Raw genomic sequence first — 18,698 nt, 5'->3', positions numbered from 1 at the left:
TCATTTCATTTATTTTATTTTCATAGAAGTACACCACGGAAATCACTGTAGCACCAAACATTACATACAAATGTACAAAATTGTGCCAGTTACATTACATCACTCCTTACTTATCAGGGAATTGTAGAACACTGTACACAGTCAATTATATTATTTATATTATGAGCTGTGAAAAGAATTAATTATTACAAAAATCCTCAGCGATTTCTCCCACTGCATAAAGTAAAACATTCTAGTGGGGATTACTATAATATAATATTTATTTTAGGTATCTTCTACCATCAACATCAACTCATAATTTTAGGGATCAACAGGGCAAGGACAAGAAACATTAAAAATCTTGTATTAACATTTCGGCTGTCGACGATGTTTTCTTAACCATTGACACAATGTTTTCTCGTGCAAAGTTGTTCAAGATCACCGGCACAGACCTTATAATTTTAAGATTTTTATTGTTGACAGATATATATTTTTTTCCTTCTCGTCCACCAAAGTGTCAAAAGTTACTAATACACAAAAATAACCCGTTGTAAAATGATTTCATGATATTTGTGACGCCTATAATATAACTGACTGTGTAAAATGATTATCTGTCTCTATTCTTAAAATATTTGAGTTTAAAGCTGCGATATATCTAGAATAATTTTTGGAAAGTTTCAGATAAGGAATAAAATATTTTATTTATTTTTGATTCATATTTTGTCATAGATTCTTTGTATAGATTTTATGCATTACCATAATTGTTATGAAAAAAATTCATGACAATACAGACTAATAATTTAAGATCCTCTGGGCAGTACAGTAGCAATCAAGTATACATCAAAGAGTTTACACACGACTAGATTAAATAAAATGGAAAACCAAAACAATGGTTGTCAAATGTGCTTCAAAACTCAAAAGAAAATAGGGACCGCAACATTTCTAGATATTTCAATGATCTAAAAACTCTTTAATCGGGTAAAATGAATGGCCGAAATTGAAACTAGCCGGAATTAAAAAGAAAACGAAAAAAAAACATTTGGCGGGAATTTCAATCGATGACAAAATGTAAAACGGATAAGTTGTACCTAGTAGGCAGTATGTATGTTTGCATTGTGTATTTTTGAAGGGAAAAATTTGGAAATATACACATACATGATAAGTAAGTCAATAAGAAATAAATGAGTTCTATTCGGTACTTATAAATTAAATGGGTAGGTACTTACGTATTATGTAACTGTTATTCAAGTTATTTTATTATACATGTTTTTGGCACAAGAAATCATAAATAATACTATTAGATAATAAAATAAATTGTATAAACTGCAGCGTATTTTATTTTTTTGTGTAGTACCTATCGGTAACGTTAATGAAACGGACACGCAAACTTTGAACTCAAATAATGTAAGAATTATATAAAATATAATTTAACGTAAAATATTTGAACATGAGTATCTACACACTAAAAACTAAGTAAGTAGATATAAATAAATAATCTCAAAACATTCTAACATATAAAATTAAATTGATTTTAAACCACTTTGCTATAGAAAAAATGAAAGAAAAATAAATTTTGTAAATAAAAATCGCTACCATGATGATTTTTAACAAACATGTTCGAATAACCAGTTTCTAAAAATAATGTTTTGTAATGAATTAAAGTGACATATGTTTCAGAAATCAGTTTCTAAGCTACGTAAAGCTTTACGATATATATCGCACGAGGATAACATGCTGCCATTTTATAACAAGTATTTTTTTCTAAACTTCGAATAATTATCGGACTTTGATAGAAATACATTTTTCTAATAGCATAGGTAAGAATAACTTCTATAATAGAACTATTAAAAGATTTACGGGACTTACCTAATCACGCACAAAATATAGATATTATTTTATAGAGTTTTTTTATTAATAATATTATCTTTTGATTATATTATTTTTGTTAGAATGAAAAAGCGTCACTAAGTAACTAGGAGACTAAGAGTGACAAAGAGAGATGAAATAAAATGGCCGAAAGTTAAAATGTAACATGTTAAAATCCCACGATATATTGCTGCTGTTTTTTGAACAAGTCTAAATACATATCAAAATATAAAACTACATTCATTAATATTACATTTTCCAATTAGTGTTAGGTACCTAATTATTTTGTTAATTGCATTTTATTATACCTTTGTTATTTTTATACAATTTAAGTCAATTAGGGCCAATAACCTCTGATAATGTTTTGATAAAAAAAAACTGCATTTATTGAGCAGTTGTATCGCATTGTCTTATTAATTAAAGGGTACTTCCATAATCTACTTATATGATGGTTTGTATTACAAGCAAGCAAATCCTTGAGAAATTTGTCTAAAAACATCGGTTTTAGATATTTTGTTTACATAACAAGTGCAAGATTTTATCAAAAGTTAAACTTAGGTATTTGCATTTTGGCACCTTTTTCACACTACTGTTTACCACAGGCCTTTTAAAACTATCGCTTTTAATGATTTAGCGTTGACGTCTTCATAATCTTCATCATTGATATAATCTGATCCTTTACATCGGAAAATCAGTTCCTACCACTTGTGTTCTAACTTTCCTGAATTCACTGTTTGTCTACCAACCCACAGCAACACGGAGCATCAGTGGAACAAGTGGTGAGGTGGCCTCTTTAAGGCCTATGGCCAACAATGCGACGTATACAGACTGTTTCTTATTTAAAAATAAGAGAAAGACGAGAGAGACGTGGTTTAAAAAACGATATAGTGACTAAGATTGAGAAGGGGATGTTCAGTTGGTTTGGACACGTAGAATGGATGAAGGATAATAGGATTACGAAAGCGGTATATAAAGCGAAGGTTGATGGTAGGGCTGGCAGAGAAAGACCTAGAAGAACGTATACTGACCAAATTGGACTCACAACGGGCGTGATTGTATGAAACGATTGATGAATGTGGAGGAAGCAAGAGAAGTGTGTCAGGATCGAAGTAAATGGAATTCCATAGTCTCTGCTTACCCCGGTGGGAAATAGGCGTGAGTTTATGTATGTATATTCTTATTCAAACGTAGCTCCTGTCAAGAAGGAACAGTTGAACAAATGGGCACTCTCAGGCTGATTTTATATTTTAGTACCGAATGAGAGCCCTCTACGCTCCCCATTTGTCCGGCCAAGCAATTAATGTCATTTGCGGCAAATGTACAATAAGCAAAGTGAATAAAAGTTGTTTTCAAGGACGCCAAGCCTCTATATCAATCAAATCTTCCAAGGCTGCTATTTTCTGTCTTTCGTCAAGATCACAAGGCGCGTTCAAAGGATTTGCTTGCCTGCAACTGATATTCTGTCTCCACCTACTCGGGTCCTATTATTATGTTTTGCCTACTTATTAGTCAACATCAACACACACAAAATTAGTATCACTTGTCAAAGACATTTGTGTCACAGTCAATGCATCTAATTCCATAAGTATATTACTTACCGTTTGTACACGTTACGTCATATGCGCATTATCTATCTAAAATTATGTACACATTTAGCATTATTTATTATGTAAATTCACAAACCGTAATTGATAAGAATACCGCAATTGTGACATGATTCTCATATTTGTGATTTAATGGTGTCACGTATTTTTGGTGTGTCATGGATACAATATTTATTGGCAAATATACGTTGCAACCACGTTTCCAAAAGTACATAACCCAATTTTAATAGGTACATTGTTATAATTAACTACACTTAATAATCGTGAAACAGTGCATTCTCAGCTATATACCTCAGCTTAATTTTAATTTATAATTTTAAGTAAAGTCTAGCTAGTCCTACTGTAAGCGCTGTACAAATTCTATATTATTCTATCTACCTATTTATATTTTTATTACGGTTAACAATGATATTGATTTATTATGTACAAGTACTGAGATGTACGATTGGTAATTTCAGAGAAATATTGACCGTATTTTTTACTCATAAGACAAAGCTTAGTTCATAGACCACGCATCGGTGGTGGCGGTTCACAACTAGCACCATCAGCGCTTTGAAGCGGCGATTGTTTAACGAATATCGGGGTCTGTATGCTAGAGGCAAGCGTGAGGGTTGTGGGAACACCAGCGCGGCCACAGCGGCGCGGCACGCACGCCCTTCGCTACGAGTCGCGACCGCTGCGTGTCCAAGCGCAGGTACACGTCGGCCGTCGCTCCTTCCGCCCGGTCCGACCACAGTCTCTCTGCCAGAGCGGTCGTCCGCGGCCATACGCGCGCATCCAGCCCGCCGGGGCCCAGCTGCTCTGTCCACTGGCAAGCTGCGCCCCCGTCTATGTGCCACCCGGCGTCATTAGTCCCGATGCTCGGCATAGCGAGCGACTCTTCTGCCCAAGGTCGATGCTCATAAACCTGCTGCCAAGACCGATAGGGGCCACAGTGCCCATCCGAACTGTCCCTCCACGACCCAAACCCGCAGTCTAAGTACCATGCGTCTACGTGTGAAATAATAGACCGGAACCCAGCGTCCAAAACGGCCCTTGACTCCGGCCATCTTGACGATCCCCATATTTGAACACCTAACTTTTTATTGTCAAGACGTTCGATGTAAGGCGAGCGTGTGAGGCGAGAAGACCATAACAATGTTAATTCTGGTATTTTCCCACCATTAGCACGCTCTAAAGATTGTAGAGCACGCCGAGTAAATTCGAGCCATAGATCCATGGGATCTGAATCGTTGAAGTGCTGCGCCCAACATCGTTCTGAGACCTCGTCGCCGCCGAGGTGGAACAAATCGTCAACGCCTGTCAATTGGATTATTTCAGCGTAAACTCTCTCGAGCAAATCATATACATGAGGGTTTTTAGGATTGAGTTGTCCGCACGGTGGCTCCCCGCAGTAAGCGCTCCAGGGCTCGACTTCGATGCAGTGCGCTAGGTGGCCGAGGCCCGCGTGCGGGCCCCACGCCCACGCGCGGCCCACATGCGCGGGCGCGTCTACTTCTATCAACACGCGAATACCTCGCAATCGAGCTCGACGCACTATAGTTTTAACATCTTCTGGAGTATAAATCGCCCCCTGCCCGTAAGCTCCATGCTGCGCCAGCTGTGGAGCACTATTGAATTTTATAGGAAACGATTGTGAATCACTGGCATGCCAGTGGAATGTGTTTAGTTTACAAGCAGCCATTGCGTCTATTGTACGTATAATTTCATTAACAGGAAAGTAATTTCTTGCCGTGTCTAAGAGCAGCCCTCGATATTGGAACTTTGGAGCGTCTTGCACGGTAGCTGCTTCTAGAGTTAAGAGGGATCCGGCGTAGGGATCCATCCATACAAGTTGTGAAAGAGTTTCAAAGCCGTGACGCGCACCGCAGAACGAGTGCGCCGATATGTCTGCTACTAGCTTGTTTCCCATGGGTCGTACTGCTAATTTGTAGCTTTCATCTGTACTGAGGAGCATGCGAGGATCTCCACTTCCATTGATGGCTACTCGAACGATGAGTTCGCGCGGGTTGCCGACTGCGACGCGTCCGACGTCTCCGTTGCGTTCGAGCAAACGAAGGTCTTCTTTGAATAAGGCGAAGGCATCGGTGAGGTGTGTGGAGACGTCCCTGCTTGGAGAAGTGACGATCTTGAGTGAGAATCCGTCGACGTTGACGGGGACGGCCGCGGTGGCGAGACTGACAGGACCTGTGGGCTGCGGCCACAGTTGAGTGGAGGCGCACAGCATGTTGCAGGTGGGCAACGACTGCAGCGTCGACGACTCCGACGCCGGCAGTCTCTCGCAGCGGTCGTTTCGGCAGATCCAGGTCCATTGGGGCTCGATACCTCTGTCACAATAAAGATAAGTTGCGTAAATATGCAGCTCTGTAACTTGTTCCTGAGAGTACATTACTGATGTATAGTATCTAACTCCAGCACAGGATTCGGTCTTTTAAGGTTGACACGGCAATACCATGACCATAGACTCGAATTTTATCGCGCTTAACCTTACCACATAATTAAGTCCTTTATGGTATTAAAACACATAGTATAGTAGATAGTAGAGTAGTAGTAGTGTATTAGATTTATTGGTGGTAATTGTTTTGGTTTTTGATAATAATAAAAAAAAAAACAGTAAGCTATCTCGAAATATTTCGGTGTAGTCCGATTCGATATCAGTGTAGTCAGATGCATTGGCGGCGAGATCTACTCCTGATCTCACGTTCGGAGTGTATGGTAGATAGATAAAAAGACTTACGCGTAGAGGTTATGCAGAGGTCGGTGTCCGCCCTGGTCGTTCTGCTGGCGCCAGTAGAGCACGGCGGCGGCCATACAGGCGGCGGCGGCCAGCAACAGAAGCGCGCGCCGCAGCCGCCCCACGCGCGCGAACTGCGCCCCCGCGCCAAGCCCCAGCGCTTCGCCCCACGACTTCATTTCAACAACGCCCTACCTGTGAACAAGCAGAATTCTACATTAAATATTGTAACGAAACATTTATTTTCAATTCGCAGCTACATGAAACAGGCCTAGGTTTTGACGCATACCTACATCGGCAACTCAGTTGCTACTACTTGCATTAATATGAGGTTAACATAGCAGCACGCCTGTTTTCCCGAAGGGGGGCGAGTTTATTGCCGTTAAGCGGATACAAACACAGATATACGGTAATAAAAAAGTTACACAAAGTAATCACAATACCTAAGATGGGACTTTTTGGCGGGAACGTGAACGACATGGTTGCTTTCTTCATTGAATAGTACTAAATGATTAATACGAAGTGATGTTTTGTGGTCAATGATCGCTATCGCTAAGTTAGTCGGAAAACGTTCGCTAGTGTACCTATCCATATTTCGCTTCGTGCCAAGAAGCCGCTTCATAAGTCGAAAGTTTATGCCGGACTTTTGAGTTAATTCGTTTGGGGTACGGAGTAGGAATCTCCGAGGGAGGGAGCTTAGGTTTCATCATTCATCGTCATCACCTTCATCATTTCATTAATCATCATCAAGAAAAAAAATACATAAGACATGGCTGTATGGGCATAGTTCCCTTTGCCTTACCCTTCGGGGAAAACCAAAACAAAAAAAAAAGCTACCTGTGTGTTAATAGTAGATAGTAATGAAAAGGTAACGCAAAAACGTTAGACGAAACACTATCCAGCTTATACGGTGGCAATGATAACGATATCATCATAAGTTTTTCGTTCTGTGTCAAACCATTATAGGTGCAATTTATTTATAGGCAAAACAGACGATTAAAATACATTAGCATAGTAGTAACTCGGTTCACTGGACTAACTTTCCCTGTAGCAACTGTAAGAACAGCGACGGAATAAGTGTCTTGGCTGTCTTAAGCATTCAAAATCCTAATTTTAATTGCCCTTAGTAAGATGTCATATCATTAAGTTGGACCATCCTGCCGACAAGCCTCAGTTATAGACTCTAAGTGCCTATTTCTTATTTTTTGACGTGACTTATTGTAGGTTTGCCGCAAATAGCATTTTTTTTCCTTGTCTGGCGTCATGCGACTTGCATATTTGTCAATAATGTAGGGGGTCAAAAACTTAGGAAACGTTTATGGAGAAAGGAATTTGGATAGGTACGAAATTTTGAAATAAAAGATCATAAGGTAAGGATTATCAATATATACTTACTTACACATATCAATAGGTATAAAATAGACATACATTTAACTACAATTTAATATTATTTGCATGATAAAAGTAGTTAGCTACTTTTATATTAAAGGATCATTGCTTCTATGCTGTTATGGGAGCAAATAAAAAACATAGAAAACGTTCAGCTGCTTGTCTTCCCGGGCATGTCGTAAAAACCGACAGAGGGATTGTGTCCTCTAACATGATAGACTAATGTTATGGGCGATAGGCTGATCCCTTATCACCATAAGGTTCATCATATCCAGCTTACGACATCGTATCAACAGTGGCTGCAAGTTGTTTTTGATTACTTGTGGCTCTGCCCACCCCATTAGGGATTACGGGTGTGAGTTTATGTATGTATGTATTAAAGGATCATTAGAAGCAAGTAGGATAAAAGATTCTGGAAAAGAAGGGACTTGTCATGTAAGCAAATGGCATTAACTACTTGGCTGGAAACGCTATGTGCCCAATACACGCCTCAATATCCAGAAGACAAAGCGTCAAGCCTTTTCTGTTGCATTACGGTATTTTTTAAATTCCGCCTGATAAGATGTCTTCAAGCCTAAGCAACGGCTTATTTTGTTTATGTCTAAATCCGGCACTGTTAGAAACGTCGCTACAAGTCTGCCCGAGTCTGTACTGCGTTGAATGTTTTATGCCTCGTCTGGCCACTGCATTTCGAATGCGATCGTCTTGTCTAACGGCTACATATTAAACGACAACAAAATACAGTTTGTCTTTGTATAATTGTAATGTTCACTAAGTCAGAGAGCCTTGTCAATAGGTTGTCGCTTTCATTGAAGCTGCGGTATAAAAATGTATGAGATTGACGTAGCCAACGAAAGGTCGTGCTATTCAATCAATCTGATCGTTTTGTGTTGTAATGTACACTCATATTTGTTATATAAGTTTTTTTTATTTATCAGGCTCCCGTTGAACATGATGGATCGTCTGTAAGAGTGATAGGTTGATCCCCTATCATCACACGGTTTATCATTATCCACTGCAAATCTTTTCTTGATTATTTCTAGTTCTGCCCACCCCTTCGGGGAATACGGGCGTGAGTTAATGTATGTATGTAAGTTTATTTATGTTTCGATGTTTTAAAACAGCTCCTCAATGCGGACCCGTTCAATAGGGTATTTGACTGGGTCAAAGATAAATCATAAAATGCTAACCTAGAAATAGAAGCCCGTTTAAGATGGTCAAAAATCAATCTCATTTTAATAAAAAAAGAATATGTTTATTTGACCATAAGAACAAATTTAGGACAATAGATTAAAAACTAAAACATAAGCTTCAAAACATGAACCCTGCTCCTTAAACTAGGTTAGCATGTATCTTAAGAAGCAAAAAAAAAATACTTTGTTTATACATTGTTTTTTCGTTTTATTTCCAAATTTTATTTATGAGTTAAGTAAAAATGAGTACTACGTTTGACCGCTTCTTGATGACGTCACAGGACAGTATTTTCACAGGAACTCCAAAGAAAACTTTCGTTTTACCGTTCCGTAAAGAGTATCTCATTTGACTTGGTTGTGAAGTAGGCTATAAATGGAATACCTACTTAGTTTTTTTATAATATAACTTGATCACAACTATATCCCAATTGGGTAGTATCCTAGGTCAAAAATAAATTATGAAATTCTGATTACTAAAAATAAAGACAGATCGATAGGTGACAAAAAACATATTTTTTTTCTATTTATGAATTTTAATAATAAAAATGGAATAAGAAGTGCGACATTTTGTTACGTTTTTCTGTGACGTCATAGGTTGCTTTTTCATAGAAATTCCATAGTAATTTCGTGTTATGTCGTTTAGTAAAAACTAACTGATTTGACTAGTTGGAAACTAGTGGGTCTCATCCACCTAAAACTACTGCAGGTCCTCACAGCCGGGGTAAAGAAACCGCAAGAAAAACACCGGCACAGGGCCTTAGACGCTTTTTAATATATAAATTGTTGTAGTCAGAGGTACATCCATCATCATCATCACTAGCCCACCCACTGCTGGGGCACGGGCCTTCCCTATGGATGGATAGGGAGATCGGGTCTTAAACCACCACGCGGGCCCAGTGCGGATTGGTGGTTATTAACGACTGCTAATGCAGCCGGGACCAACGGCTTAACGTGCCTTCCGAAGCACGAAGGAGCTCGTGATGAGGTACATCCATCGCAAGTTAAACTAAGAATCCACACCTCACCGAGCTTTCTTAATTAGACCGACGTGATAGGCATTGTCAATCCTTTTATTCCGTTTACAAATATCGCATCGTTTTCATAGTACCCAACCTAACAAATAAATATACGTAAATTCATACGTCTCAAATGCAGTAGGCAGACGGAAGCATAACGACAAATTATTTAGCCCCTGTTAAGTACCTGAATAACTATTTTTAGTGACAAATACTATTTGGACAAAACATGCTTCACCAGCGTCTATATTTACCGTATGCGTCAGAAATCCAATTAGGAATCTACCTACATTGTGGGACGTAGGACGTTTAAAATTTACAACGTCTACGAACGTCAAACTACGTTTTACGACGTCACCACGTCGTTTTACGTTTCTGAACTGGCAAGGTGAAGTTTCAGTCATTACTCTATAGGTCAAGATTAAATTTTAATTATAGTTCAGACTATAAATTAGAGCTCGCCGCGCTTAGATTCGAGATGACGTGAAACTTTGCCGACATATTTCGCCGGTGACAGTTTACGGCGATCGTTCCTTCTTTAGTCGATGGCATACTGCATCCTTTGGAGTTCTACCTACCATTGTGGTGAAAGGATCCGCCATTCTGCATAGGGCGTATCCTATCCTTAACGGAACGGAATAAGGCTAGGGAGATGATGATGGTGGTATAAGTACCTACTTATACCTCTAATAATAAAAAACATAGAAAACGTTCAGCTGCTTGTCTTCCCGGGCATGTCGTAAAAACCGACAAAGGGATTGTGTCCTCTAATATGATGGACTAATGTTATGGGCGATAGGCTGATCCCTTATCACCATAAGGTTCATCATATCCAGCTTACGACATCGTATCAACAGTGGCTGCAAGTCGTCTTTGATTACTTGTGGCTCTGCTCACCCCATTAGGGATTACGGGCGTGAGTTTATGTATGTATGTATGTTATACCTCTAGGTAGATACCTATAATCTTACGTCACTCGGGCGGGACAGTCCCTTTATTTTGCAGGATTAAATGGTTTTTGATATGAACAATAACATTTAATCATAGTTCAACTACTGAAATATTTTTTACTGTGGCGTAGGTACGTAGCGCTGAGACGTCACAAGTAAGCGCGCGAAGTGTATGGGAATACATCAAACCCTAAAATCATGGCTCTTGTTGAAATACCTCGCCTTAAACTTACCTCCTGCTTATAAAACCACCGTTCGCTAGCAATACAGGCCTAATTCGTCCCGGACCACACATAGCCCATAGCAGGTCATAAACTATAAGAAATACGGGTCGGCTGACGGGCCATCCTTTGATTATTTTATGAAGCATGTGACGTCAACGCAGGATTCTCTAGGGAACCGCCGTGTGCGGTCAATGTATTCAAACCGGTGAAAGAAATGCAACGACTTGACTATTGATTGGCATAACCTAGTCTTGTCTATGATACTTTCCTAAAGGAAATTGAAACGTTCCATTTTTAAAACTATGTTTTTTGAATATTATTCAGCAACTCACCGCTCGTTCAATTAGTGATCGCCTATTGACGCGCTTATTTCGAGTACCTACGTCTTCCGCCTGTCATTTTCTCTTCCTCACTACCTACGCCATCCAAGAATACAAACTGTAGAGGTGGTGTAATTTAATTTTAGCAACCTGTATGTAGGAGCAGTGTGGTCGAGTATACTATATTTCCTCAGGTTTATGGAAGGCCTATGTAATGCATGGATAAGTGAGATTACGTATACACGTAAACATACATACATAAACAGCCTATGTACGTCCCACTGCTGGGCACAGGCCTCCCCTCAATCAACTGGAGGAGTATGGAGCATACTCTACCACACGCTTCTCCACTGCGGGTTGGTGTTGTTTTTTACGACTAATAGCCGGGACCAGCGGCTTAACGTGCCCTTCGATTCAATCCTGCAATGTCCTTACCAAACAAAGGACAGACTCACAAAGTGATTTCGATAATGTTCCTATTGGAAATCGAACCCGGACCTCCAGATCGTGAGCCCAATGCTATAGTGGGAGATGGGAGCCACCGGTACGGCAATGCAGGAAGGGGCAAGTCACAGGGACTGTAACCTGGAACCTGACAGAGGGCAGCAGTAACTGTCAGTAGGTACTATTCAGGGGCGAAGGGGAGAAGTAGTACGACTTTGAAATAGACTACTCTGAGCGCCATCCCACTCGCGTCAGACAGAGTACTGCGGGGCGAAAGGCAAGAGGGAAACCACTGTCCTATTTTTCCCTAAAAAAGTAGCACGGAGAATGCTACACTTACAAGAGCGTGGCTCTTAAATTAATGATGATCTACTCGTAATAGGCCTCCGCAAGCGACGTGGTCCAATCGCTCGTGCGTTTTATTATTTATACCAATCGATTGGTGTCTTCCACTCATTATGTATCGATATGAACGTGTACTGTATAGAACTAATCAGGTGAGGTGGGGCCTATGATGGCTTAGTAATTTTCCTTCTGTATACTCCCTTAAATATAGCTTGAATAATTGACGTATGACAGAAAGACTGAGTAGGCACGCTATGATGGCCGTTTTGACCAGTTACGTGCCGTTCCGAGGAATTTTCCCGCAGAGGGAAGTTCCTGTTGTAAAAACTCTTTCTTTCCCTTTTTCCCGCTGGTTTTCTTTTTCAAATTCTTTCTTGTACTGTGGTCTTATCTGCCTAAATGTTAGGTAATAAAGTTCTTTTTACATAAGTTTTACGCCTTTTTCCTGTAGTAATTATCCTATGCACAAGTGTAAATTAAATTATACGTTGGAAGAGCGAGGCCTTCCCAAAACAAGTATCTTCGATTACTTTCAATTTATTAAAAGGTTTACACAAATAAAACAATTTTTTTTAATAGTATAATAATGTGTAAGATATTTAATAATAGCTGGTACAGAAGAAAATAAATTTGGATATAGGTACTACTCGCTATTGGAAGCTCCTCTGTATCACAATTATTAGGTACTTTTGATTTTTTAGTTAATTTAGAAAATGTGGGTGTGATTTATACCGTTCAAATATAGTTCGTGTCTCGCCCATCAGGGTCCACATAATATCAGCGTCGTGGTTCACGCCGCGACTTGTGCTGAGTGAGGCCCTTTCATCGCAGAACGTCCACCACTACCTTATGATCACTTCGACGAACATCAGGGGGGTTAAAATGGCCACATCGAAGCAATTCATCTAAGAAAGCAATATTGCAATTTGACATTTGTTTGCATTGCGCACTTACTTTTATATGCGCAAATGTCAAATTGCTATATTGCTTTCTTAGATGAATTGCTTCGATGTGGCCATTTTAACCCCCCTGTTTCTGCTTTTTTTGTAATTGTTTTGTGATATTTTTTCCGTCTTGTTTGTGTGTGTGGCGTCCTTTTATAATAAACAATTTATATTCTATTTTTATGTCTGATTGTTGTCTGTATGTAAATCAATCATAGATATCGAATCTAACCCAGTTTGTGGTTGTGGTCACTGACTTATTTCATATGGAAGAGTAGGACAGCATACTGTGAGTAGGACTGACAAATAATGCATTAGATCAGTCTCTAGGTCAGCCCATGGTATATGAAGACCAGGTATGCTCAATCCTATGACAAGCTGCCATTGCTAGCCCATTGATGACGTGTTACTATGAAATTAGTATCTCCAACATTCCAAGGACGTAAATTTTATTATTGAAAATTAGCAGAATTACTGACTAATGTATTTACTTACTATTACATACATACATAAACTCACGCCCGTAATCCCTAATGGGGTGGGCAGAGCCACAAGTAATCAAAGACAACTTGCAGCCACTGTTGATACGAAGTCCAAAGATGGATGGATGGATGGTTACTTACTATTACTTGTCACATATATAAAAATCAATCAATTCAATAATACTTAAAAAAAAAACATTAAAAAAATCATTAATAATACTTAAAAATCATTAAAACTGTAAGTAAATCTTTTACTAAAAGTTCAAAGTATACTTTATTGCACACAAATAAAAGAAAATTGTTACAAAAGAGACTTAACTAGGTACGTGGCAAATGGCGGACTTATCGCTTAAAGCTATTTCTTCCAGACAAGCATAAGGAGAGGTAATAAAGTTCAAAGAAATTCTATGCTATGACTACGGTTCTTGGCAATCGAAATGGATTGCTTGAGTGTAGTACAATGAAAATAATACTATGTAATCTGGAATGTTCTCTTCAATACTATCTTTGGATACGCTGCATTGCGCTTGGTTGATAGTATTGCAATCTGGAACCGATGCATGATGTTATGCAAAATAGCCGCAATTAGATAAATAATTTAGGTTTTTTATTACAGGTATATTTTTTTAGTTTTGTGGTTATAATACAAATTTATTCTTATTAAAGATTCATTTATTTTTATTTTGAAAATATTTTTTACCCGACTGCGGCGAAGCAACAAGGAGGGTTATGTGTTTGACTGCCAAGTATGTACTTTTAAACCACTTGTCAGAATTTAACAAATGAGGTGTCACTAGAAGCGTCTTGATTGTCCGGTGGTTATATGAATAAGTACTTAGTTTAATTTCACATACATACATAAACTCACGCCCGTAATCCCTAATGGGGTGGGCAGAGCCACAAGTAATCAAAGACAACTTGCAGCCACTGTTGATACGAAGTCCAAAGATGGATATGATGCACCTTATGGTGATAAGGGATCAGCCTATCGCCCATAACATTAGTCCATCATGTTAGAGGACACAATCCCTCTGTCGGTTTTTACGACATGCCCGGGAAGAGAAGCAGCTGAACGTGTTCTATGTTTTTTATATGCTCCCAGAACAGCATAGAAGCACATAATTTCAAGCAGCATAATTTCACATAGTTTTTTCATTAGTCCGTTACGTTCTTACATAACGTGTTAAGATAGATACGACCCGATTCTAATTTTAAACAACACCCATCATTATCTGCCAATATGTCAAAAGCCACAATCACCTTTGATTACACGCTAATCTGTTACGCAGCGAGCACAATGCACAAATATTTGTGTCTGTGTGTAAGGAGAACGCAGAGATTACGAGATAGTTATCGAATCGTAAATTCATTGTAATCGAATCGGGCGTAGCTCAGCATTATACACTTAGCATCTCTAAGCACGTAGTTAAGTCCGCGGACCAAAGGATATATAGGATATGTGACGCCACACATAGGTACTCTGAACGAAAAAAAACTTTTTCCAATTATATTGGCCCCGATTCCTGCAGACACCGCCTAATTTTATTTTAAGTTATATCCGTCATTTTCATATCCGTCGAAAAGGAAAGGGACGGATGATTCACAGCTCTTAATTTTAGGAAGAATGAGTAAATGAATGAATAACCCGGGCGAATCAAAAGGTACGTCGCTGGTATGCAATCCGTTTGACGTGCTGTCTACTTAACTGTGTCGGGTTATTGACGGATGTAAAATTTTTAGACGGTTGGTTTAGATTTGTGCTTAAAATTGACGTGTGTTCCATAAATTTTATGCTTGTCGATTACCCGTCCCTTTCCTTTTCGGCGGATAAGAAAATGACAGATATAACTTAAAATAAAATTAGATGGTATTTACAGGAATTAGCACCAACGTGTTGGTTGACCACGTCTGTCTTCTAAACATGACTATTCGCAAGAATTTCAGAGAAATATCTTCTTGTTTCATACTTCTTAGAGCGTGATTTTGGCGTAAGTAGTCGGGTTTTTTTAGTTTTTAAATATTTTTATGTCTATCTTAATTCCAAATCGTGGTGTCTAGTCTACTGCGGCCACTGTGGTCCAGTGGTTGAGCGTTGGTCTTAGGATCCGGAGGCCGGGTTCGAATCCCGGTAGGGACATATAACAAAAACCCCTTTGTGATCCCTAGTTTGGTTAGGACATTACAGGCTGATCACCTAATTGTCCGAAAGTAATATTATCCGTGCTTCGGAAGGCACGTTAAGCCGTTGGTCCCGGTTGCAACTTACTGATGTAATGTACGTCGTCGTTACATGAGCCGTGTCAGGGGCCTTTGGCGGTTCAATAACAACCCTTCCACCAGGGTTGCTGAAGAAGAAGAAGTCTACTGTCTAGTTTATCAATCATGTTACAATTTCGGTTGGAACCAAATCTCTTGTAATCTCGTTTGAATGACGTAGATCCGATACAAAATCATTTATTTAGTATTGATTGGTAACAGAAACCGAGACGTCGATGAACTAACATAAATCTTGTATTGGGACCGCGTGATCAATCTGAAACAGACAGTTGTCGAGTTGCCGTTCCTTGGGGCTTCACTCTGTCTATGTGCACACGCAAATTCACCAAATACAAACATTTATGCTTCGTAATAAATACCAATCATCATTCCCCTAGCATTATCCCCTTTTTCACAGGTTCCGCTAACCTAACCTGAAGATTTAACAGGTCCGGTTTTTTACAGCAGCGACTGCCTGTCTGACCTTCCAACCCGCGAAGGGAAAACCAGCCCAATACAGATTAGGTCACATACCTCCGAAAATCTCGGGAATGTGCGTTTCCTCACGATGTTTTCCTCCACCGCTCAACACGGGGTAATCATTTATGATCCAAACATAAATTCGAAAACAAATTCGACAGTCATTGGTTTAGGCCTGTGCTGGATTCGAACCTGCGACCTGAAAATGAGAGGCAAGCGTTCTATCAACTGGGCTACCACGGCTCTCTCTCGTAATAAATACCAATACCATAAAGAATATTACTATGTATAGAACGGCAACGCTCCGCCCCGCACCAATTTGTATCGGGCGCCGACCTCACCCCCTCTGGGTCTTACTTTAGTCTTAAATGGCCGTCAGCCGCTAAGGAGTGAGGGAGAGAGCGGACTGTATGTCTCGCTCGCGCTTAGGCCGTACGGCGTCATGCGGGAAGAATGAGATCTTTGTATGGTATGCTCGGGATATTATTTGCTCATCATGTCAGGGGCCTTTGGCGGCTCAATAGTAACCCTGACACCAGGGTTGATGGGGTTGGTACTCCATCTCACAACCCACACGATAGAAGAAGATTATTTACTCATAAAGTGATGTTTCTCATAGTTTATTTCATAAAATAAAACATAAACAGCCTATATACATCCCACTGCTGGGCACAGCCCTCCCCACAATTAACTGGAGGGGGTACGGAGCATACTCCACCACGCTGCTCCACTGCGGTCTGGTGGAGGTGTTTGGGCTAGTAGCCCGGGACCAACGGCTTAGCGTGCCTTCTGAGGCACGTAATCATCTTACTTTTCCGGACAATCAGGTGATTCAAGCCTGCAATGTCCTTTCCAAACAAAGGACAGTCTTACAAAGTGATTCCGACGATGTCCCCATCGGGAATCAAACCCGGACCTCCAGATCGTGAGCCCAACGCTCTAACCACCAGTTTATTTCAAGAAACTTTTTTTGATGTGACTTGCGCTGTAGATTTGGCATTCTCGTCCTAGATATTGTGAAAGTGACAAAGTATATAGTTTGAATAAGTTCACTTCAATCCCAGTGCTTATCACATGTCCGATATAACGTCACACATAATGTTGGTAAGCACGAACATTACAAGGGTCGATAGTGTTGTACTGTTACCGAATTTGGTGGATCCTGACATCTTTATGCAACCTCTTTTTTTAAAAAAAAAACAACAAATTTCTCTTCTTTCTTTTTAAAAATAGAATTATTTTTAATGGACCGAGTATATAGGTAATAAGGAATTTATTTAAAAAATACTCTTGGGTTTTTGTTGCTGTTTTTGATAATATCAAGAAGACTTTTTAAACTATGTTTTGGGAGGCCTTTGCCCAGCAGTGGGACACTTTAGGCTAGATAAGATAAGATAAGATATTACTTATAATGTGTCTAATCTACGTACGTAACAGTCTTTATTTATGTAAGTGCAACAACAGTAGCGCCGCGGCCGCGAAATTTATTTCATGGCACGGACTATATTTTAAACTTAATTTATCTTTTAGTCTTCGTTTTATAATAATACTGTATTCATCCTAAAATTCAAAGGATTCTAATCAAATGGAATCAAAATCAAAATTTAAATAGGGGCTGTTAGTGACATCGTAACGAACACTGAGGGGGATGATTCAGACCATGATTCTGAGTTAATATCAAGTGGAATTTTCCGTTGCAAAATTCATGTTTTTTTTTTAATTCTATACGTTTGCAATAGAAAATGCCACTTGATAGTAACTCAAATAATGAGCTGAATCATTCGTTACGATGTCATTCGTACAAGTACGGGTAGCCATGCAAGTACATATGGGTGCAAGTGACACCGTTGTCGCTAACACCTGGGTGTTAGCGACATCGTATCAAAATATTATATAAAAATATTGGGATATTCAAAAAATATGACGATAATACCAGTATTATCGTCATATTTTTATGGTGGCAACACTATAAAGGGCGCGCGTCCGCGATATGACGGATGTCGACTATAACCCGGACATATGGGTCTAGTTCGGATGCCGTCCTCACAATACCGACAAAAATGGGAGTACCTATTTTGACAAATAGTTGGTAATAGTCGGCCGTTGTCCGTTGATTTTAGCTATCTAAGTTTCACATTGGTTGTTGGGGGAGCAGAACTAACAGTTGAAGCTAACATACATTCATAAATTCAGTGCCGTGATTCGTATGGGGTCGGCAGACACAAGTGACAGTATAAAGTTAAGTAATTATCTTGACATGACTATTTGCTGATGTAAGTAACTAGTTGTTACGCGAGCCACATCAGGTGCCTGTGGCGGCTTTATAGTAACTCTGACGCTAGGGATGATGAGGTTGTTCATCCACCTCACAACCCACACGATAGAAGAAGAATTGAGTTTGGAACTGTACGTACATAAAAATATGTACGACGACGTAGACGTAGACCATTATATCAAGCTGTTCACTTCATT

The 18,698-nt window shown here is 39.4% G+C and overlaps 1 protein-coding gene across 2 annotated transcripts in view; it reads right to left on the bottom strand.

The window, feature by feature from the left end:
- LOC126374331 (probable beta-hexosaminidase fdl) overlaps positions 1-18,698 on the bottom strand; it is a 134,233-nt gene continuing 115,535 nt past the window's right edge. For both annotated transcript variants that reach the window (XM_050020903.1, XM_050020904.1), the window contains 2 exons: positions 6,187-6,378; positions 1-5,776 (listed from right to left, as the gene is read on the bottom strand). In XM_050020903.1, the coding sequence (XP_049876860.1) occupies positions 4,042-5,776; positions 6,187-6,362 (1,911 nt within the window). In that variant the 5' untranslated portion in view covers positions 6,363-6,378 and the 3' untranslated portion in view covers positions 1-4,041. The remainder of the gene's footprint in view (positions 5,777-6,186; positions 6,379-18,698) is intronic.

The sequence above is a fragment of the Pectinophora gossypiella genome, chromosome 17 (assembly GCF_024362695.1).
Source record: "Pectinophora gossypiella chromosome 17, ilPecGoss1.1, whole genome shotgun sequence".
Taxonomy (NCBI): Eukaryota; Metazoa; Arthropoda; class Insecta; order Lepidoptera; family Gelechiidae; genus Pectinophora; species Pectinophora gossypiella.
Note: the sequence above shows the minus strand (reverse complement) of the source record. Positions and strands in the feature narration are given on the sequence as shown.